The sequence below is a fragment of the Leuciscus leuciscus genome, assembly GCF_965113295.1.
Source record: "Leuciscus leuciscus genome assembly, chromosome: 25".
In the NCBI taxonomy this organism is placed as follows: domain Eukaryota; kingdom Metazoa; phylum Chordata; class Actinopteri; order Cypriniformes; family Leuciscidae; genus Leuciscus; species Leuciscus leuciscus.
In genome coordinates this window covers 15,831,075-15,855,271 of record NC_138724.1, presented here as the reverse complement: position 1 = coordinate 15,855,271, position 24,197 = coordinate 15,831,075, and the positions used below count along the sequence as shown (strand labels likewise).

Sequence of the window (24,197 nt, the reverse complement as noted above, 5' to 3'; positions counted from 1 at the left end):
GAAGATGTTAGAGAACGTATAGAATTGTCCTTGCTTGGACGTTTATGGCAATGTGATAATATAACAAAACCCAATTGGCACCTCAAGTTTAGCTTCCTGAAGCATGAAATGCCATAGTTGACGTACATATCAAGTAGTTAAAAGTGATCAAATGACTTTCTTTAGAGCAAAATGAGGGTTCAGTGTCATGAGAATTATCAGGTGCAATTGAGAGTGCTGTGGAAAAATGCCAACCATGCTGGGCAGCATTAGTGTTCTGACAGGCTGACAACCCTTATAAAAGTAAAGAATATAAGTATATTGATATCAAATATTTACCTCACAGATGTACAGAGAACGCAGCCTATACTGTTTTAATGGTTTGTTATACTCTATAACTAAGAGCTGAATACCCAGCTAACAAATAAGGACGTTTTCTAACGTTCGCATTAAGTTATGAAAACATTATTTCTTAATGTCCTCTTAATTGTCAACATTGACGTTTTAAAAACATGCAACCAAGGTTATGCAAACTTTGCAAACATCATGGGAATGTTACTTTTGCATGTTCTCTGAACGTTCTGAAACAAACAGTGACAGTTAAAAAAACGGAATAAAAACCTTCAATGAACGATGTGTAAATAACGTTTCCTGCTGTTTTGAGAAAATGAAAGCGAACGTTCTATTAATGTTAGGCTACTGGAAGAACGCTTGTTCAGAACTTTGCCGGAACGTTAGAAAAGTTCCCTGTTTGCTGGTTAATTAACCATGAGAATCATTTACACATTATTATCTCCTCCTATTTCATTGTTCACAAATTTTACAAGACACACTGAACTACAAGAAGGGTTTATTTATTTGATATTGTAAATTAGTCATAAAAAGGATGTCTTACCTTTTTTAAGAAATAAGTCTTATATTACTGTAGTCCGCTGACATTTGAAGCATATTCCCGGGTTCGAGCTCGTATCTTGCGCGAGTCGCGCTGTTTAACTGGAGACTGGATGAACGCACGCGCTTATGTTGTCAATCTCGAGCTCGCTCACGCGCCACCTGTTGAGCACAGCGGTAATGTCAGATTGGCAAATCTTTTGAGTGAATCAGTTGAACCGGTTCAAACACATCCGCTTGCATGAGTCATTTATTAGACATTTTTCTGAATAATTTAAACCCGTTTTTTAATCAAAACATTCTTAAAGTTTGATTTCAATGGAACTAAAGCATAGGCTATTCTTTTATATAGGTATACGCTTTAAATGACTTCCTCCAACATAGTTTACGCTTAATCGGAGTAATCGGACTCGGCGTTTAGTGGCAGCGAGAGTATTTCTTGAAATAATTAATTTTAATTCAACTTTTTGCCATGAATGCTTGAATAGACAGAGTAAACCAAGAATTTGACTAGAGTGGAAGCGTTACAAATAATACTGAAAATAAATGACAGGTTAATACCGAAATTATTAATAATTAATAAATAAGTAATAAATACCAATAGGCTATATGTAAATTATTTTGACTCTATGCTTTAGCAGTCATGTCTGATTCGTGAGTGTGTCATTCATTGATTCGGTAAAACCCGGTTTGCAAATAAATCCAGTATCCACTATGAATGATTTATTAGAACACGCTGTGAATTTTGGACTCTGAAATACTAAATAAATAATTTAGTCTACTGTCTTCATTGCTTGTGCTTGCTCTATTATGTTTGCACTTCTATCGCCATCTGCTGGACATAAGCATCTGTATGAGATGCACTAATACAGCCGACAAATAATTTATGCATAATTTTTTTCGCCAACATCACATTTTTTACTTAAAAAAATAAACATTAAAAGTAGCCTATATTTTAGTACATAAATATATTTTAGATGCTGCAAGATTTAGTATTTTAGTATATAACCATCACGAAACAGGAACTCTATTGTTGTGCTTATGCAGTATTTCCTGTCAAACTATATTTATCATGTATCATGATTGTGATTATTTATCACAACTTTAAATTCAACATTAGAATAAGAAATGTGTTGTTTCAACTTAAAAAAAGTATGTGTTCGTGCTTGACTTAAAATATTAAGTAAACTTTAGCTGTTTAGTTATCTCAACAAATTTTAAGTTGGTAGCCTATAACTAATTGCAGGAAAAAAAAAAGAATTACAGTGAGGAAGACCTTTGTAATTGATATTGTTCATGGAGAGCGCAACTACTGAGACTGGCTGTAAAGATGTATTGTATATAAAAACTACACAAAAACAATTTTATGCAATAGAAATTTATTGGGAAATCATGCATAAGTAAAAAAACAAAAACAGTATTGTAGGATTATAATGATGTAAGTTTCAGTAACATTTCAAAGAATTCAATAATTTTGTATCAAAGGTCTGCTCAACACATTGCATTGAGAAACAGCAACAAAGACGGTTTGAAACCATAGCTTACTCACTGAAGACATATAGCTCATGAAACATATTTGATGGCTGAATAACATGGGTAATATTAAAGATTTTTATGGAACAATGAATGTTCCAACAAGTCTTGCACCAAAATGTCTATATATAAAAAAGAATAATTATGTAAATGAGGGATTAGACTGTCTTAAAATGTATCTCACAAAGAATACATTTTCTTTATAATGGCACTGTGGATGACCAAACCTACGTCCTACATGTAAAAAAAAACATGGTCAATCAGAGAGACCAGCTCTCAAAAACCAAAGACAGTTTTTGTTTGTTTAACAGCAGGTGTTAAAATGTATAATATGTGTATTATCATGATGAAATGGCGTAGAAGAGATTAACTGACTGCACTTAGTAGAAGTACATGCACTGATATTTAAAAGGAAGTAGCTTTTCCAAGCATACATGTGTGTAACAATGACTTCAAAGCCAAATTGTGCATGGAAAGTTAAGAAAAGTGCTATTCATTTAGATATACATTCCCTCATTATACAGGCCCTTATGGATTCTTATTCCATTTTCAATTTTAAGTGAATTTCAGTAACTACACAAAGTGAACACATGCGTGGAACCCATAAAAAAAAAAAAAAAAACTCGTTCACATTTTCCATATTATTATCTTCATTTTAAGCAGCTTTTTGTGGATTTTAGACTAAAATTATAAGTATAACAACATCATTTTTTTGTTCGAATATTTAAAATAGAAGAGAAGACCACAGAAACATGTGTGGAACAAATGCATCTAAACAATAAATGTACCAATTAGGCAACAGCAAATGTGGATTGTGCTTCTAAAACTGAGCAGATACTTGTGAGAAACATGAGCAGATACTTGTGAGAAACATGTCATTCTGTGATATGGCAGGGTTTGGCAATCATGTCGTGAGCAGACAGGACGATCTATCTTGTGAAATGTTGTGTTTGCAACATATGTGTGCTTTTCCACGCCTTGACTGGACACTGAATTAAGTGGAAGTTATTCAAATGACTGTAAATGAACAGTACCGAATGCTTAGAAAAAGGGCAAGTCTTGTAAACCTGAATTTGATTTAAATCAAATGATCATGCAATATAATACGTGTTGATATTATAACCAATAGTATGTAAACAAATGAAACTGTTTAATAAGTGCGAGTTGTGTGACTGAAAGAAAAAGTGTTGGTGTCTGTTAATATGTCCAGCATAAAGCAAGTGTATTAGAATTGTGTCCAATCCGCACCCGCAAAATAATTACTATCTAAATGCAAGTACTTTAGTTACTTTAATACTGATTTTGGTCCATATGTACAAATGGATGAAATATTGGTCAAGCAATTAGAAGACGATGAAAAGTCATCCATTTTTGATTAATCAAAAGGAATACTGTTCTTTGGTCTCTCGAAGTCACAGTTTGTTGAATGAAATACATTGAAAGATATAAGACACGTTGTGATTGGCTAATGCTTCGCAGGTTTTGTTCCCTCATTGGCTGTGGTTCAGCTGTCCTCGTCGTCGTCGCTGATGAGTGAGCGGCCGTCCAGGGTGGTGTCTCTCTCCCGCAGGAAGGTCTGACGGATGGCTTCCAGCTCGGTCAGCTCCAGACGGACCTTCTCCAGGTGGAATGTGCGGCGGTTCTGGATCTGCCTCAGTGGGAATGGGTTCATGTCCACAAAGGCCATGCTCATCAACTTCCTGCGAGAAACACAAATAATCATGGTACTGAACAAGTGTGTGTATATGCATACATACAAACTTACCGGCCACTTTATTAGGTACACCTGTTAACGCAAATATCTAATCAGCCAATCATATGGCAAGAAATCAATGCATTTAGGCATGGTCAAGACGATCTCATGAAGTTCAAATGGAGCAGTAGAACGGGGAAGAAATGAGATTTAAGTGACTTTTAACATGGCATGTTTGTTGGTGCCAGACGGGCTGGTCTGAGTATTTCAGAAACTGCTGATCTACTGGGGTTTTCACACACAACCATCTCTAGGGTTTACAGAGATTGGTCTGAAAAGAGAAAAAATCCAGTGAGCGTCAGTTTTGTGGGTGAAAATGCCTTGTTGATGTCAGAGGTCAGAGGAGAATGGCTAGATTGGTTCCAGCTGATAGAAAGGGAGCTCAAATAACCACTGGTTATAACCGAGGTCTGCAGAAGAGCATCTCTGAACTCACAACACGTCGAACCTTGAAGCAGAAGAGCTACAGCAGCAGAACACACACCGGTGACACTCCTGTCAGATGAGGACAGGAAACCGAGGCTACAGTTCTCACGACTCACGAGCTCACCAAAATTGCACAGTAGAAGATAGGAAAAACGTGCCTGGTGTCATGAGTCTCGGTTTCTACTGGTACATTCAGATGGAGGGTCAGAATTTGGCGTAAACAACATGAAAGCATGGATCCATCCTAACTTGTATCAACAGTTCAGGCTGCTTTAACGTTTCAAAGCCGCGATGTACAGAAAATCACACAAAGATATAGAAGAAAATGTATAAAAACATTTTTGATCAATAAAACTAAGAAATAACATAAATAACTCCAGAAAGGCCACACTGCAGATTTGCATTTCACATGCAAATCAAATTAAATCGGCTAAATTACCTGTGCGAGCAGGCCAGCCTACAGCACAACATCGATGCACCGAAAAAAATAAACAATTAATTTACTAAATTAAATTAGAACAGAATATACCTTTCTAATAAATAAAATACAAAATGAAATAAATCAGAATCAAGTCACAAGATGAGGAGCAAATGTGTGCAAAATGCCTAAAGTGCAGGGGAACATATATTCAAAACACAAGCCGCAAATAGTTAGATTAGATAACCCTGACAGATTAATAAATAAAATAAAAATAAATAAATTATTAAAATAACGATAGTAGCCAGAATTTTCAACTTTGTCTTTTTAACTGCAGAAACAACAATAAATGCTAAACTGGAGAGGCAGTCTTTTTAGCTAAAAATGTTCACAGCATCTAAAAATAAAATTAGAACCGGCTGAAAAGTTTTGAAATCACTTGTGCCTGATCGAGAGAACAAATCCTGAAAGTCTTTCACTCTGTGTCTGTGTCCGTTGGAGTCTTTTCAAATTGTGCGCGGGGATAAAATAGCCTACATTCTAACGTGAAACCCAGTCTATGCGTGAAACATGTTAACGTTGGCCGGCAGAAGTGCGATCATGGTTTTCCTGATGCTAAATCCAGCCTTGGAGAATATCCTTTCTAATCGTGTACATCCACACTTTAGATTTTCTTATCCCAGACATTGTTAAAGATTTAAATCCTTGCCGCGAAGACGCTCCTCTGTCGGTCACGGATTGAAAGTGAAACTTAAATCTGTCACGGGATGTTTGGATTTATTCACGCACGTTAAAAAATATTTATTAAAAGCTTCTTTCTTTGCACATTTTTATATAGGCCTACAGCATTATCATAATAGGCAACGTATTTACATAAAAGCTAGTTCTATGTGAAATCAGACATTGAGCGCCCTCATATAGCCAAAGTGGCATGATCCTCGTTTCATAACACCTCTGCGGAGATTCGACCGTGAGATCGGTAGTCGAATCAGGCTCCTCCTATCGAAGCATCGAATCTTCGACTATTCGGGGTCACCCCTACCACAGTGTATCATCTTCTGATGGATACTTCCAGCAGGATAACACACGACATGGATGTGCAGCCGACAAATCTGCAGCAACTGTGTGATGATTTCATGTCAATATGGACCAAAACCTCTGAGAAATGTGTCCAGAACTATGTTTATGATATATACTAGTAGTAATTGCTAATACAAGCAATAAATAAAAATAAGACAATAAAATTCCTGCAAAAACTAAATAAAACCACAAGATGTCACCATAAATAATCACAAAACTACAACTTTTATGTTTCCAAAACATTTCTAAACATTCTTTAAAAAATATAAAAAATATTTATAATAATAATTAAAAAAAATATATTTTTTTTTTCTTATTATAATTAATATAATAATAAATGTATAAACATATAGTCACTATAAAGTCACCATTTTGACAAATAATCAAAACTAATAAAAACAAAGTAGCGCAATGATTGTGTTTTCATAATTGTACGCACCTTGCATCCAAGATGGTACGTGTGAAGTACCGAAGGTACTTGAAAATGGTCATGGGATCCTCGAGCTTTAGAAATTCCTCTTCTTTGTACTTGAAGAGCGCAAGAGCAAATCGGAATATTATCTGTGAAGGTAAAAAATAAACATCAAAGTGGGTCAGCAATCATGGAGGACTACTGTCACCCTGAAACAATCAGACTCATTATGGAAATGAATAAGAAAGGTGAGTATTAGTATTATCATCTGTATTATTAAGTATTATAATTATACATTCATTTAAGGATTTACAATGCTCATTTTAGGTTTGTTAGTAAATGTTTCACATCATTTGCTTTTGCGGTTATATAAACTGAGTAATGATTAGCAGGCTTCAAGGGAAAAAGTAGGTATCACTGTATTCTATGTTTAAGGAACATGTGGCATTAATCCACCATACCTTGGGTCCCTCATAGAGAAAAGCGTCCCAGATCTTGAAGAGGATGTCACTGACCACACTGTCCACAAACACAACCAGGAACCAGTTGAAGGTGATGAGAGAGAAGTCTACCTTATAGTGCTCGAAATGAGCATGAAGCCTGGGTAACTTCTCGTACATCAGGTCCTTAAACACACGCTGATCTACCTACATCAAAAATAAGACAATCAAAACGGTTAACAAACCAAAACCATTTTGTAACAGGACAAAAATATAGATTTTTAAGAATAAGAATACAAAATATATTTAAGTCACTTTAAATATTATATTTTGGACCCTGCTGCAGTCACATGTCAGCAATGACAAGCCATAACTAGAAGCGTGCCAATAAAATGGTTTCAACTGAAAAGCAGTTGGCAAGTCACTCCATATATGATCATGTGGTTAGTAACTGAAAACTTCGGTAAAACAAGAGAGTATTCATGTTGTATAAGGTCAAAATGTGGTAAAGTTTGCTCAGCAAGTATGGCAATGTCTTGAAGATGGAAAGGAACCTAAAAAGTCACTGTGACAGATGACAGAATATAAAAGAGACGTGCTGTTAGCCTTCTGCTCATGAGTCATATGATATCCAGCAAACCAAGACATGCTTAAAGCCCAGAGTTTTGGGGGAATTTTTTCATCTGAGTGAATGAATAATCTTGAAACAGTACCTGTGAGCCTAGCAGTGTCTTAGTGTAATAGTCACGTGGCATGAAAACCTCCACAATGGCCACAAGACACCAGAAAGCATCTTCTTGGTCCAAATACAGAAGAGCAATAGCTGCCAGCCTGAAAAAAATAATAATCAGAAATCATTTAAAGGCCCACTTGAAACTAACAGCATTATTCAATGTATTGATGTTACTCAAATGAAGATCTTTTTGATGAAATCTGAGAGCTTTCTGTCCCTCCATAGACATCTACACAACTACCACTTTGACGCTTCGAAAATTTCATAAAGAGATCGTAAAACTAATCCATATAAATTGAGAGGTTTAGTCCAAATTTACTGAAGAGACATGATCGCTTTATATGATGAACAGATTGAATTTAGGCTTTATTCACATATAAACACTGATCAGCAAACATAAAAAGAAGCTCAACCGAACCTGCTTGATGCGCGAGAACAAACCTCTTGCTGAAGCTCAAACGTGCTGTGTAACACGAGAATGAACCTCATTGGTTCTTGCTGAAGCTCAAATGTGCTGTGTAACACGAGAATGAACCTCATTGGTTCTTGCTGAAGCTCAAACGTGCTGCGTAGCACGAGAATGAACCTCATTGGTTCTTGCTGAAGCTCAAACGTGCTGCGTAACCTGAGAATGAACCTCATTGGTTCTTGCTGAAGCTCAAACGTGCTGCGTAACACCAGAATGAACCTCATTGGTTCTTGCTGAAGCTCAAACGTGCTGCGTAGCACGAGAATGAACCTCATTGGTTCTTGCTGAAGCTCAAATGTGCTGTGTAACACGAGAATGAACCTCATTGGTTCTTGCTGAAGCTCAAATGTGCTGTGTAACACGAGAATGAACCTCATTGGTTCTTGCTGAAGCTCAAACGTGCTGCGTAGCACGAGAATGAACCTCATTGGTTCTTGCTGAAGCTCAAACGTGCTGCGTAACACCAGAATGAACCTCATTGGTTCTTGCTGAAGCTCAAACGTGCTGCGTAGCACGAGAATGAACCTCATTGGTTCTTGCTGAAGCTCAAACGTGCTGCGTAACCTGAGAATGAACCTCATTGGTTCTTGCTGAAGCTCAAACGTGCTGCGTAACCTGAGAATGAACCTCATTGGTTCTTGCTGAAGCTCAAACGTGCCTTGAACACCAGAATGAACCTCATTAGTTCTTGCTGAAGCTCAAACGTGCTGCGTAACATGGATTCTAATTATGAACTTTTTGAAGCGTAAAAGTGGTAGTTGTGTAGCTGTCAATGGAGGGACAGAAAGCTCTCAAATTTCATCAAAAAGAATTTATTTGTGTTCCGAAGATGAATGACTGTCTTACGGGTTTGGAATGACATGAGGGGGAGTAATTTATGACAGAATTTTTTTTTTGGGTGAACTATTCCTTTAAGGCCAACATACTGTATTCATACCAAAAGTCAAAAAACCTAAAATTTGATTTCAAGGGGACTATTAAGATTTAAGGACTGATTTCACTTTAGACATACAAACAACCCAGCAATGAAGTCAAGAGCTGATGGAATCATTTGGATCTGCTACCTGTTGAGGCCTTGGCAGTAGCCGATATCGGGATTCCTCCAAGAAAAAGCCAGTAGCACGTTCCTGAGTTTCTGGATGCCATCTGAGTCAGGAGATGCATAGTGCTTGTTGTTTGGGAGCGTCCGCAGAAGATCGAGCTCTATTTGCTTGCAGGCCGGGTTGGGTTTATCGTTCGCCGTGCACAGAAGGTTTTGGTAATAGTCTTTCGGCTGGCTGTCACGAATCTTCTTCACATGGAAGCTCACGCACCAGATCCACACCTTGGAACGGTGGATATGGGGTACCCCGCTTCGCATCAGCGCCTTCAGCTCTGGAGATCGAACCATCTCTCTGTTCATGGTGATGGCCAGGTAGTTGTCCCATTTCACTCTGACTGATGTCTCCTGGTCTGTCAGGGAGAGAGACTTCAGGTCCAGCGCTCTCTTTTTTGCTTCAATTTTTTCCTCCTCATCTTCCTCCTCCGGGACAGTTTTGAAGCCAAAAATGTCATATTCACTATATGAGAAAGGTAACATTATCACTGGTTATATGTACAATTCGTAACACATGAGGCAACAATTTAAAAGTAACTAAGCCCAATTTCAAAAGTAAGCTAGTAGACATTAGCAAAACAAGAAATCTAGTTGAGATGTCAAAAGAACTTATTGAAACCAACAACTACTTGAAATCAAGCATTTGTATTAGGATAGATCCACTTAAGAAGAGCATGACATGTTTAGTGGAAGCAAGAAAACATCCTGTTCCTGTAGACAAGTAGCATTTGAAAAACACTAACATGACCAAACATGTTTGAAGATGGGATCTTTAGAACTGTGGCAGCACAAAAATGAAAGTAAACAAACTGAAATCTACCATGTTTGTTTCAGTAACCAAAAGTTTAAAGGAGCCATATTTTATACATTTGCATCATCATTTCCCCATACGTCCTCTTGTAATGTTAGTCAATGTTTCTTACTTGATCATCTCTATACCTTCTCTTACAATTAAACTGAAATGTTTTTACTACTGTACCTTTAAGACTGCAATATGTAAATGACCTCTGCTATGACTGGACTCTTTGTATATGAAATTAATATTAATAGACCTTATTCACAGCAGTGCCATCTTTAACAGGAATGACATACATCTCTTCAGTGGGTTGTGCTGTTATTTAATGTTTTTGGATTGTTCTGGTGACAAAAAACTGCAAAATATCTTTCCAAGGAATTTAAGTAGACAAAAAAACTCCCGAAAATATGAGCTGTGGAAAATTATAAGTGATCTAGGAGTACAGCTTTTTACAGCAGATGCAATTGAAAACACGGTAAGTCTATCTCTCACAGCCGTGCTTCCATTCCTGTCATGGCGCTGCTCTGAATAAGGTCTATTCTTTGCCAACTTACTGAATATACTGAATTTATGTTGACATAAACAAGGACGGCCAACCTTTTCATGTTAGTGACTTCATTATCATGGGGGGTGGGCATGATACCTGACAGCGTTGGGTTTGAGGATAGGGTGCTCCTGCTGGTCTGCACTCTCCACCTGTAGCGCATCTTCTAGTAAGCGGGTGATGACCTCTCCACTGTAGGTCTGCTCTGAGGAAGAGCACACCGGAGTCTTCACTTCCTGTAGTAGAACCAGGTACTTACTCTCCACCTGACACATCTTGGCCTCCATACTGTTGTACTGTAGAACACACAACAAAGGAGGAAAGAAAGCGCAAAGAACAAAAATGATTCCTCAGCAAACAAAATCATGAGACATCACAGACAACCTGGCAAAGGATAGTGGAATGCTAGGGGAAAGGAAAAGGAAATGCTAACATGGCACATAAGAAAGAATCTGTAAACAAAACATCCAGGATGGTTGTGTGCATTGAGTAGCTGAAGTCACGGACCTTTGCCTCTAGCACTTTCTCTCTGGATTCAGCATTTCTTCGTAGGACTGTCAACTCGAGAATTTCTTTGTTCAAGAATTTGTTTTGGGATTTGTAGCCCTGAAGACTGTCCTGGAAAAGTGTGAAAACCCAACAAGTTGTATGTAAGACACTAAAAATAATCAGGACTTTTACAGGTATGTACTGTTACTGTGCTTGGACAAGCAACTGAAAGTATTAAAGGACTAAATCTGAACATTATTTTACATTTCTGTAATAGATTCACTTAAAAGTTGTTACCCAACACCCAACAATTCCAATAAGCCATGTTAATATACTAATTAGTTAACCATGACATCAAACACCACAACTATCATGAAACTAACCTAGAATATACACACAACTAATGCCAAAAAGGATCTGAGAATTGAATTTGTCTTATGATAAAACTCTACGTCAAGTACTTCTGTTTATGCCTTAATATTGCATGCAACTGTTGCCAATGTCAGATCTATTTCACCCTCAGCTATTAATAATCTCACAAACACATTCAGATCTACTGATTGGGAAGTACATGTAACAGTGTTCTTGTACTACCTTCAGGCTGTCCAACTCTTGTTGTTCCCTAGTTGCACTAGGTGAGTTGCATTCAGCTGACTGGGTTCCTCCTTCGTCACTCTGCTGGGAAAGTTTCATGATGACTTCGTCCTTGGCCTGAATGGTTTCCATGAGCATGCCCAGCTGTTCATTTATCTCCCCGATTTTGATCTTCAAACTTTTCAACTCCTGTTGAAGACTCTCCTTCTCCAAGGCTAGCCTCTCCATATGACCACAGAGATCTTTGATCTGGGTGTCCCGTTCTGTCAGGGCTTTGTTCATCTCAGTCTCATCTTCGTTATGATTGTGAGGCTCCATGTTCCCAGGAGGCACTGTGGAACGCCAATCGCATTGGGAGCTACGTAGTGTTTGTTGTAGAAGATGAACCAACTCCTGGTAGAAGGGAATACGGTGTGAATATGCTTCTAATATAGTTTAGCAGAGCACAGTGACCCATCACTTACTTACACAACTCAGACACACACCAACTGATCTGATCAAGCAAAATGGGGATTCTTTATAATCACTGATCACTCTTTAAAGTCCTGAGGTCAAAGTTTACTGTAATCCATTAGAACAGGGGTAAGTCTACCCTGCTACTGGAAGGCAACCATCCTGTCGTATTGCTCCAACTCTAAATCAAACACACCTGGACTAGAAAATAACAGGGAGGTGTGTTAAGGCAGAATTGGATCTAAAGTCTGCAGGAAGGTAGCCCTCCAAGAGTGGGGTTGACTACCCTTGCATTTGAACCAGTTACGAAAATGTAGACCTCCATTTGAGTCATTGAGCTCTTGTCTTCAGATTGACTTAAAGGTATAGCGGAGGATCTTTCCAAATTTTAGATAAGACCCGCCCTCTCCACTTTTTGAAAAGTTTGATTGATTCACCAGAATGATTGACAATTAGGAGGACCAATAGTATAGGTTACCCACCAGGAAGTAAAACATCCTCCGCTATACCTTTAATTACTCATTCATGGTTTCTTACTTTTGTCTGGGACACAAAAAAAAATATCAAGGAATTTCAGGACCCTTAACCTGGGTCAAAATAAGTTAAGGGCTTGTCCGGTACAAGTCGAAAGTCATTTATGTTACATCCTGACCCTAGAACGGTCTGGTATTGTATTAGGTATTACTAATTAGATCAACATTTTGGAGAAAGGCAATGATAACCTTCAGTGTTCAATGGTCTTTTATCTTCATGGACCAGTGCATTATCACCAAAATACTGATACAACAAAAAAGAAACATGAAGATCAAAGCTAACCATTATTCTGTACAAACATTAAATTTGCCCGGTAAAAAATTGTTTCAAGGGTCTGCACATGGTGAAATGACGGAACCTTAAATATGACATCGAATTGAAATACAGGTAAATTGGTTCATTTCAAAATTAGTCGTCGAGTCTTCAGGAAGAAAGACCAAGTGATCGGCTGGTTGGCTGGAACAAGTTTTGGTTTGATAAATACTTTTCTCAGCATGCTTTTTTAGTTGTTAATAAATCATAACACCATTTCAAGTCATTAGCAGTCTCATTAAGGTAGGGACACACCAAACCGACGCCAAAGAACTAGCGCTGATGAAAGCCGACCGTGTTGTCGCCTGCGTCGGGAGGGAAAATCTGTGCTTGAACACACCGAAAGGACTACAGCTAGGACGCTCGTTCTGCGCCTGCGTGTAAAGGAGATAACTGTCTATTTCAGCAGATATATTCAAAAAGGGAAAGCAAAACTAAGACTGCAGGTATACAAACCATAAACAAAGCAGCGCTTGCTAACCATTTTGAATACCAATCATGCTGATCATGTTCTTTATTTCACTCCGCTCATGTTATAATGAAAATATTTATGCATTTTCTTGTGCACTAACTCGTTTGCTAAACTGAACAGCCAATCAGAGTTCTCTCTCATCGACGGCCTGACGCCGATTCTACACGTTGAATCGGCCCAAAAAATTACAACAGTGTCCGACTGGAACACACCGAAAAAACGAAGTTGGCCGACGCTCAAAAACGGCCTGGTGTGTCCCTGGCTTTACACCTAATTCACCTAATAACTGAAAACATTTTTATTTTGAGTATGCAAATCCTAAAAAGGTTAACAAAATGTTATCAGCAATGTTGTAATAATGAATAACCACATATTGTTGTTTATATATATGTTACACAGAATCCTTATTTAGAGTTGTTAATGTGTTAACCGCACATCTATTGGCCAAAGGGGAACTCTAAAGGGAAAAACATAACAACAGTACCCATTTTGTGGTTCTCACGGCCCTTGTTTTAGATCCGCTAACACCTTTATAGAAAAGCACACAGAAATTTATGACTGGAGTAGCAAGCATTTACTGCACCAAAGCTTTCTGGTGGGTATTAGAAAATGCTTTGAATTACAAATGTAGAAGAAAATGTAGAATCATCAGATATTGTGTCAACATTAACTTCCACAAGGGAAATCCCCATGTCTAAGCATTACAAGGAATGAGGAAACTACAACATGGGAAAAAAATGAAAAACCAGAAATATAAAATAATAAATGATTGAAGACACATTTTACAGGTTGCCATTTCACAAGCAAATACTATATTATTACACTTTGGAAAATTTAGAATGGGATTGCAAACTAACATTTGATACTAACGCTGCCCGCCGAGGACACAATATAAATAAAATATGGTTTATGATTTTTTTTTTTTTAAGGATGACAGTTAAGAGTGTTCTGATTGCTTTAAAAAACTACCACTAATAGATTTATTCATATTGTACCTTCTGACTGGCGAGTTCCTCCCTGAGGTTGTTCTCTTGCTCCTGCAACCGGTTGATCTCTTCCTGCTGGTTCTGAATGCAGAGCTGAAGTTCGGAGGTCTTGGTCCCATTACACTCAACCGGCGAGCTCTCGGCGCTGCGGTTAACTTTGCCAGAGCCCACGTGAAAGGGCCGTTTCATCCTCGAGGGGTTGCGGAAATCAAACGTGAACGCTGAGCCGATGGAGTCTGTGGACAGTCAGGAGTGAGTTTTAAAGGCCTTTCAATTGAATAATTTGTGTTTTATTAAGTTAAATCTCTGAATTATGATCTTACATCGGTGAAAGTGAGATGGGCTCTCCCGGCGTTGGCTGTCTACTGGGGATTTTTGATCCGGTGAGTCCTTGGTTGGAGGATCCACCATTTCCCAGTCCTCACTGCCGGCTGTGTAAAACACACTGCGTCTGTTCTCTCCTCCTCGGCCGGGCCGCAGGTGAGACATGCTATTTCTGACCGTACAAGGAATGAAAAAATACACTGTTTTCACACAATGTAGTAAGGAGGAGCAAAATTCATGCCATCTGTAAAAGTAATAACTCAATCACAGTATATTATAACATGCTACCGCTGGTGTCACATGTTCATTTGAGTTACATAGCAAAGGTTAATTCCAAACCTTGAGATAATAAAGAAATACGTGGTACATTTATCTTGCTATCAGCATGTTCTGGGATCATCGTTTTTTAAACCAATCTCACTTGACTTCTTTTATTTGCATAAGGGGTCAAAGTATTCTACTCCCAGCCTCTTAAAATCTAACACAGAGCTGCTGAAGCATTTCCAACTGGTTTAGTTTGTTTATCAGTGCTGAAATCCAGATTCAGTCCTTTGGCCGGCTTCAGTATTACGTCATCTAAACAGATCCAAAGTCTTTTGGAAAGTTTGAGGAAGAGATCACACGTGGCAACAGTCGTCAAAGTAGTTAAATATGAACAATTCTAAATCAAGATGCAGATGTACATATAACTTAATTTATAATTGTAAATGCATAAATAAAGACCATTAAAAGTGGAAAATTCTTCCGTTTCAACCACAGTTCCTCATAAATGAACCATACTGACAAGTAATTAACATACTAAGTGGGATGTGTAATACAATGTGTTAGTAACCAGACTGATATCAAATAATTCTATGAATTATACTATATTAATATTAAGAAAATATAAAGCAGATTTAAAAAATAATAATTTGAAGCAAATTGAAGGCTATTAAAAACAAATATAAATGTATGACTGGATGCTATACTGTGTGCAAAACAGGATTAAATGTTGTTTTGATACAAATTGCATATAGATCAAATCCAAACCAATTCTGATTTTCCAGAGTTTTTAAGGAATGGGACAGATTTAATCACTAAATTCCAGATCATAATAAAGAAAAATAAAACAAAAATAGAAAAAACATGAAAATTAGATTTTATATTATTCACATAATTACAGTAGTTGTTGTTCTTATTAATTTTATTTTATTTTATTTTTTGTAGTGTTTGCTCTACATGCAATTTGATGTCCCATAACAATAAACGTCCACTCTAGTGCGAGTCTCGCAGACCTTACCTGAGCCCGGAGCCCCAGTGTCGGAGGGAGTTGAGAGCTGCGGTCGGTTGTGCCACAGGGTTACGTGATGACTGGAGCCCGACCAGCCCGTCATTGTCCATCTCCAAAGCAAAGTCATTCCGAACACTTTCCATGCTCTCGTTGGGCTTCTCGTTGAGCATTGCTTCTAAAACAACACAGTCACGGTTTGAGTCATCGGTGTTGATTTGTGTGCATCAACCGTCACAGTCTGGCGCTTTTCTTAGTGTCATTCATTAATCCAAGATGTGTCCTTATTGCCACACATCATTCAATTTGCACAACAGAGAAATAAGTAGTTTGAGTCTACAAACCGACTTTATTGACCCTTATTAACTTATGTGCAAACATTTACTTTAACAATAAATGATGCAACTTTTAATATGTGCCAATAAAGAGATTTTTCAATCATTAGAATAAACCATTTCTATTGTTTTTATCAATGCCAATAATGGTAACAGGGTTGACAATTTGTTGCACAAATACACAGATCAAAAACTTTTAAGTTTAACTTTAAAATAAATTTAAGATTTTTCCTGTACATTCCATTGGATTTACATAATGCACTTGTAAATAAATAAATTACATTAATTTTAAAAAATGATAAATTAAAGGTTTATTTTCCTGGGTTATGCAAACCTGTTACCATTAAATCTCCCTTCTCTACAGTTAAACTACAGTTGCATAAACTTGTCAAAAATTACATCATCATATTTCTAGGAAGTGAACGCTGCAAGCACAAAAATGTCTTCTAATAAAAATGTAGGATTGTGGACAAAAATATGTAACATAGTGAATCTTTATGTCTCGTATTTGTCCACAATCCTAAATGATCAACCATGTTACTGTGAGTTTGTACAGTAAATAATGTATTATTGTACAGCAGATATTTATAGAAATATAAGAAATAAATTATCTTTCTAATAAGTATCTTGTAGTGCCATGCATGCACAATGTTAGTAATGTCTAAAATTGTCAACCCTGTTACCTTTGTTAGTTTTATTCCAACATATATTTATGTATAGTAATGTATTGCCAGAACATGCATTTAAGCAAATATTTATGTAATGGAAATAAATACTACAGAATAAATGACAGAACTTTGGCAAAATTGCTACTCTGTTAAAACAGACCCTACTAAGTCTGTCTATTATATACTAAGTTCTCCATGTATGAAAATACAGTCAGGAAGTACAGTATCAGAAACCGCTACATATAGTATTTGACTCCATGGTGCAATAATAATGTTGCTGACGAATATCACATTTTAGCAAGTGTAAAGCACATTTACAGTTCTAAATATAGCTGTACTCCCATTGACTGCGTAACAAAAGTTGTAGTGATTCCAAGACTATGAGCTCTACTTTACTATCATTTCGCTGAAACATTCCTGAATGTTGTTTGCATGTGAAATCATGCTGCGTATGCAAAGTTGCAAACAAATTACATTACAAAGGTCAGTAACAACTATGCTGATCAATCGAATTTATTGACTAATGCCGAGAGAAACTCACAGATGCATTTTTTCTGTTCATTAAAAATGAATTGCTAATGACTTGCAAACTGACACTAATAAGGAGGAAGCGCACTCGCTTTTTGTTTTGGTTCTGCCTTTTCGACTTCAAAAATAATGCAAACTGCTACAGACATTCTCGGAGCAGAAACCACAAAACTGTCTACACCCTTTATAGCCCCTCATTAAAAAAAAAACTTCAACCCTTTATTTCTTTATCATTATCTTTATTATCTTTATTTATTTATTTATTTATTTATTTATTTATTTATTTATTCATTTATTCATTCATTCATTCATTCATTCATTCATTCATTCATTCATTCATTCATTCATTCATTCATTCATTCATTCATTCATTCATTTATTTTAATAACAACAACAATTTTAGTTCTAAACCAAAAAAAGTTCTATTTACATTTAATTATTATTATATAAATTATTTGTAATATTTTCTATATTTTCACATTTAACATAGAAGTTTACATATACATATATATACATATATATATATATATATACACACACACACACACACACATATATATATATATATATATACACACATATATGTATGAAGAGTTCAGATGCAAAAGTGCCATCTGAAATTTTCTTCTTGAATGATCATTTTTATCAAGCTTGTAAATTTAAGTTCAGTAATGTCACTTAAATGACAAATAGGCAATTTTCATTGCCATTTAAGTGAAATTACTGAACTTAAATATACAAGCTTGATAAAAATGATCATTCAAGAAGAAAATTTCAGATGGCACTTTTGCATCTGAACTCTTCATATATATACACACACACACACATACATATACATATATATACATATACATATATATATACACACATATATATATATATACACATATATAGTCTCACACACACACAAACACACACACACGTGGAATGTGTGCGTGTGTGTGTGTGTATATATATATATTTATATTATATTATTATATATTATATTATATATGCTAAATATATTCACTATATTATCATATTCATTATATTTTTACCATCATAAAAAGTTTTTTTTTAACAGCCACCTTTAAATGTTTATAATTCAACAACAAATTGGATTAGAAAAATATCAGTAAAACGTTATTATTATAACTTTATTATTGGTATACAAATCAGTTGTTTTTTACCTTTATTATTAGTAATGGACAAACACATGCTTTCTGGAAAATATGTAAAACGGTGTCACACGGACTGAGTCGTCATGTGCATTTACAGTATGATCTTTGACTCACCTCACATGATCAGCAGCAAACAAACTACAGGTTGACAACAGAAAATTCCACATAAGAATAGAGGACATGATCAAAAAACTGATTTTTATCTTTCTTGTGTATTCATTGTGTATTCGTCACGGCCAGCTCACTTCTCCATATTATCTCACCTGCATCTTTGGCCACCAGGCCCGTATGTGGATGAAACGGGGTGGGGGAGCACCAGCTGTCTCTGTGGCCAGACATGTTACAGAACTCCCATCGTTTCTGCTGTAACTGCTGCAGCCAGTAATGCATCACCTGTCTGTTGGGTGCCTGCATGGAGAAAGGGCCAAAAAAGCAGAGTGAAACCAAGGCTCTATTTTTGCTTGTCGTTTTGTGGTATAACAGCAGTCCTCGGAGGAACAGGGTCAGGTGTGAATGTGACTGTCCCCTTTGAGAATAATCATGCTAGTTTCGTTCTCAGTTCCAGTTTGGTGATGAAGTTGCTCTTTGTGAGAATCAAAACACATTTAAAAACAGAAAAACTCGAATAAATGGTAAATTAGTGTCCACAATAAAGAAAATAATTAAAAAACCCAAGGTCTTAGAAATGTACTGGTGGTATTTATGTTGGATTCATCTGGTTTTGAAAGTCTTTAATACCATTTTCGAGAAAAGTTTCAATTTAACGCCTCTAAAAATGTCATATGGTGTAACATTTTCCTTAAATCTTGAATACATGCGAGTGCACACATCTTAATATTTACAAAAATGTTTTTCAATATATTTTTCAGTTTACACATATCATGAAATACCATTACGGTTTGGGGGAGTCGCACCACATGACATTTCTTAATTAACGTTGCTTTGTCAAAATCATCTGAAATTTAATAAACGGTACTGACTTGAAACAGTCATGCAGGAGACCTCTATTATATAATTTCATGTTTTATTTTTTATATGTTGGATGCACCACATGACATGAGCGGTTTTGTTATTTTCCTAAGAAAAAGTAATAAAGGATTATTTCAAACTACTTGAGGTTTTCTTTTCAGGAATTCCTTTTTTTAATGAGGATTTTTTATTTTCATTATAATATTGGGACAGATGTATTACCACATACTGTATATTTATGTACATATTAACCCTTAATACGCATAACTCAAGTCTTTAGTGACTCGGGACGTTATTCACCACCACCCTCCTCCTCATTCATTTTTTAAAGTTAGACATCAACCTTCTTAGTATTCCTCAATTAATTCATTATAAACAATATAACACTGTTAAACAATATAAATTGTATTGTTTTTTGGGGGGGTAAAAATTGTATAGGGTCGCTAACGACCTGAGGTGTGTAACAGTGTAAGTATATTTTTTCTGCACAACAATAATTACATTTTTGATGACTGAATAAGTGCAGTTCAGTGTCTTATACACAATGATGAAGTGACATTTCACTCATAGTCACCGCAGGCAGAAAACAAAAGAATAGGAAGTATCATCAGCAAAACTTGAAATGGCTCAGCGATTTACTGGAGAGCAAGTACTGAACGCAATCTAATATTAGTGTCACTGTCACTTGATGGTGGATCTGGTAAAGAAGCTGTCAGTATTCAAAATATTGATTTTGAAGATGTTGAAAATGTTTGAGATGGCAAATATGAGGCAGATGCTGAATGTACTGAGAAATGAGCTCTGATAAGAACAGTGATGATAAAACATCTACTCAAACTGAACCCTTCCAAGCTCCAAAAGTTAACAAAATATGCTTAATTTTATTATTCTGTAATTGTTACTCTATAATCAATCAACCATCCGTGTTAGATATAGAACCTAGTCGCCAAAGACCTGAATATGTAATAATGATTGGTGAAAAATCATGCATTTAAGTGTTAAAAATACATTTGAATTCAGAGACAAAGACATGCTTATCATAAAAAAATTGTATTCAAGAAAATAAATGTACATCTATGCATTGCATTTTAAATATAGCTTTGAATAAATTAGTCAACAGAACAAAATATTAGCATAATGACATTGACTCCACAATGTTACATTACATGGTATGCAAAGTTTTGCAGTAAACACTGCTCATCTTCAGTCAGCACAGGCATGCCTGGGACCCGTGCCAGCTCAGATCCGTTTGAAGACATTTCCTTCAACCTAGATCCTGATAACAAATCGCTACACTGCAGTGTCATGAGGGCCTGAAGCCAAGCGAGTTTTATGCACAATTACATTTCTAGAACTTGAAGTTAAGAAAGCAGCATCCTGTTGCATTACTGAACAGTTTCAGATCTGATAAACCGCTTTCCATGTCCAGCGAGAAGACCAAACTGTAGCAGTCGAGCTTGCAAAGACGGCACAGTCCACAATTAATCTTGTGTTATAGTCCTACATTCTCCAGTCATGAGGAAAGAGGTTTAGATGAGTCCAGCATGTTATATTGTATCCTAACAACAGCTGAATGACTGAGCCAGTGTGCTTTGTGTAAAGAAATATTCCCTTCTGTCTACACATGCATCTTTACATTAATAAAGAGAAATCATGAATGCATAGTTTTATATAGGTTAATTATACATATTGTATATATAGGTAAAATTATGCACATATATACACATATACATACATATATATGTAAAATTATGCATGCATGGTGCACCAAAATCGTGCGTGATATGCAATAATTTCTCTTTAATATATTATAAAAGGGAAAATATTAAATTATGCACAATTTTGGTTTACTGTAGGTCACTTTAAGGATGGTCAGTAACCACTTGTTGCACTAGAACTTTCTCACAGTCACTTCACTCCGTTAAAGTTAATTTAGAAAATAGTCTTTCATAAAGAAGCCAATAAATCCAGTGCTTTTAATCTGTATATGGAGAACTGTTGGTTCTTATTGGCATAGGCAGAAGTAAAAGATCTACATACCTTCAGTAGGAACTCCTTCCCCTCGGTGTGGATCTCAAAAAGCCCCTCATCGACCTCCACATCATATGTGAAACAAGCATCCGCGATCTCAATGTGTCCCAGTGGAAGGGCGTCTTGAGGAGTCTTAAAGTAATACAAATAACATTTCCTTGGGTCGTACACAAACCAGCGCGTTTTGAAGCCTTTCAGGGGCCCTTTCACTGTCATTTTATTCAGGTAGCCGCATAATTTGGAGATCTGGTCCTTCGTGACATCGCAGTCTGCCACATCCAAGGACTTGGTCGCCAGGATCCGAGAGTTCCTGCTGGGATTGGCAGCGCTGTCATCCTCTTCATGCATCTTTCTCTGGACTTTCGTCTCTATCAGCGACAGCGGACACAAGTTTCCATCCGCATGACGTCACATGACTTCCATTCTCGTGCTGCTGTCGCAGAGGATGATGGGACGTGTAGTTTTGCAGCACAAGCTATCGTTAGTATTGGGACAAATGAAAAATGTATAAACACTCACTCGTAGTAGCCCTGTCACTTCAATTCCTTCCTCCATTTCTTATTGGAATAACCTTTTTGATTATATTAAATGGTCATATGTTTGGTCACTTCCTCAGAAATTCTTTCTAACAAATAAAGTTAAAGAAATATGCTATAAAATTATTCAAAGATTGTATCCGGTTAAATACTTTTTAAAGAAATTTAGAAGTGATATTGATACTTCCTGCTCATTTTGTGAAGCCTCTTCTGAGACTGTGGATCATTTGTTTTGGGAATGTCCTTTTGCTCGGTCTTTCTGGAATAATATTGATGCTCTGAGTCTGATTGTCCAAAAGGTTTTTTGTAACTTTTCTTTATCATATAGACACATTCTTTTTGGGTTTTATGTCAAAGACAAGAATCTAATTAATGCAAGTTTTTGTATAAACCTTCTTTTATATATTGGAAAGTTTCATATCTATAAATGTAAATATATGAAAAGTAAACCCCACTTTAGCTTTTTCAAAGAAGAATTGAAAATGTATTTAAATACAATTTCAACTTCTGTTAACAAGAAAGCAATGAAAACATCAAGAATTTGTGCCAAGTTTAATATTCTCCCTTAATATGTTTTTCTTTTTTTGTGCCCTCTTCTTTTTTCTTTTTTTCTTCTCTTCTCTCTTTTTCTTTTTTTAAGACTATTGTTGAATAGATTTAAATTTCTTTTACATTTCCTCTTTTAATGTATACTGAACCATACTTTCTCTTTTGTTTTGAAAGATTGTTTATATTTCTTGTATGTATCGACTTGTTCTGTTTGTTAATATTGCAATAAAAAAAAATTAAAAAAAATAAAACTCACTCGAAGTAGCCTATACGGTTGATTCATAAGAAACATATTATAAAGCGGGAAAACAGAATAAAAATTATATAGTATAATACAGTCTATAATTAATATAGCATAATAATAATAAAGATGTAAAAAACAAAATATCATATAATATCATATCATATTTTGTTGTTTTGTTTTTTATTTTATAAAATATTTAACATCTATATATATATGTTAAATTTCATTAAATGTAATTTGGTATATAATATTTTATATTTTTATTTATTTGCTTACGTATTTATTTATTTATTTTTCATTTCATTATTTCATTTAATTTCATTATATATATATATATATATATATATATATATATATATATATATATATATATATATATAATGTTTTATTTTATTTTATTTTAATTATTTTATTTTATTTTATTTTATTTTATTTTATTTTATTTTATTTTATTTTATTTTATTTTATTTTATTTTATTTTATTTTATTTTATTTTATTTTATTTTATTTTATTTTATTTTATTTTATTTTATTTTATTTTATTTTATTTTATTTTATTTTATTGCTGGGCCTCACAAGTATATTTTGCCGTTGTCTTTCATGGTGACTGTTAGGGGGCGCAAAAGAGTAATATTTACACTCTTAATTCAACTAATGCTGCAGTGTTTGCTGTTTTACCTGATATGCTTGTTTTACATACCAATGCAGATTATTTTAAGATATGTCTGTTTAATTTAGACTGAGTTGACTGTAATTTCTGTCAAATTCAGATTCTGTCTGTGTAACATTTAGCCTATGTAATCGGCCTATATTACATATATAAAAAAAAAAGGATATATTTAATATATATTTATATAGGCTAATAATTTAATAAAAAACAGATATACAAGAGCACTTAGCATGCATGTTTTCAGAAGTATTACCACAAAATATGTACATATGACATACTTATATGCCATAAATACTATTTATTTAACATATTTGAGGATTGCTTCATATTTGATTTTCCCTCTGGGGCATCAATAAAATATAAAAATAGATTATAAATGTGTTCATAAATGATCTGATATGCTTGTTTTGCATGCTGAAACTTTCCATTAAAGTGTTTGTGTTTTAAAGCACTTGTTATGTTGTAATTTCTTACATCATCTCAAATTCCAGTAAAAGCTGACTTTC

The 24,197-nt window shown here is 35.5% G+C and overlaps 2 protein-coding genes across 4 annotated transcripts in view; both read right to left on the bottom strand.

The window, feature by feature from the left end:
- dapk2b (death-associated protein kinase 2b) overlaps nt 1-1,034 on the bottom strand; it is a 33,847-nt gene extending 32,813 nt beyond the window's left edge. Inside the window, exon 1 of the mRNA XM_082159336.1 lies at nt 875-1,034. The gene's annotated coding sequence lies outside the window, so the exon portion shown is untranslated. The remainder of the gene's footprint in view (nt 1-874) is intronic.
- A 1,198-nt stretch (nt 1,035-2,232) lies between these two features.
- tbc1d2b (TBC1 domain family, member 2B) lies at nt 2,233-22,111 on the bottom strand. 3 transcript variants are annotated; one of them, XM_082159281.1, is made up of 13 exons: nt 21,702-22,111; nt 18,956-19,100; nt 16,014-16,179; nt 14,734-14,906; nt 14,420-14,646; nt 11,654-12,046; nt 11,078-11,188; nt 10,670-10,866; nt 9,199-9,693; nt 7,646-7,763; nt 6,954-7,139; nt 6,520-6,641; nt 2,233-4,103 (listed from the first exon to the last, which is right to left on the bottom strand). In XM_082159281.1, the coding sequence occupies exons 1-13, from the start codon at nt 22,038-22,040 to the stop codon at nt 3,908-3,910; spliced, it is 2,868 nt and encodes a 955-aa protein (XP_082015407.1). In that variant the 5' UTR covers nt 22,041-22,111; the 3' UTR covers nt 2,233-3,907. The 3 variants fall into 3 exon arrangements, with proteins under 3 accessions (XP_082015407.1, XP_082015409.1, XP_082015408.1); XM_082159283.1 differs by having other exon boundaries at nt 14,420-14,631; XM_082159282.1 differs by having other exon boundaries at nt 16,014-16,176.
- Between the last annotated feature and the right edge of the window lie 2,086 nt (nt 22,112-24,197).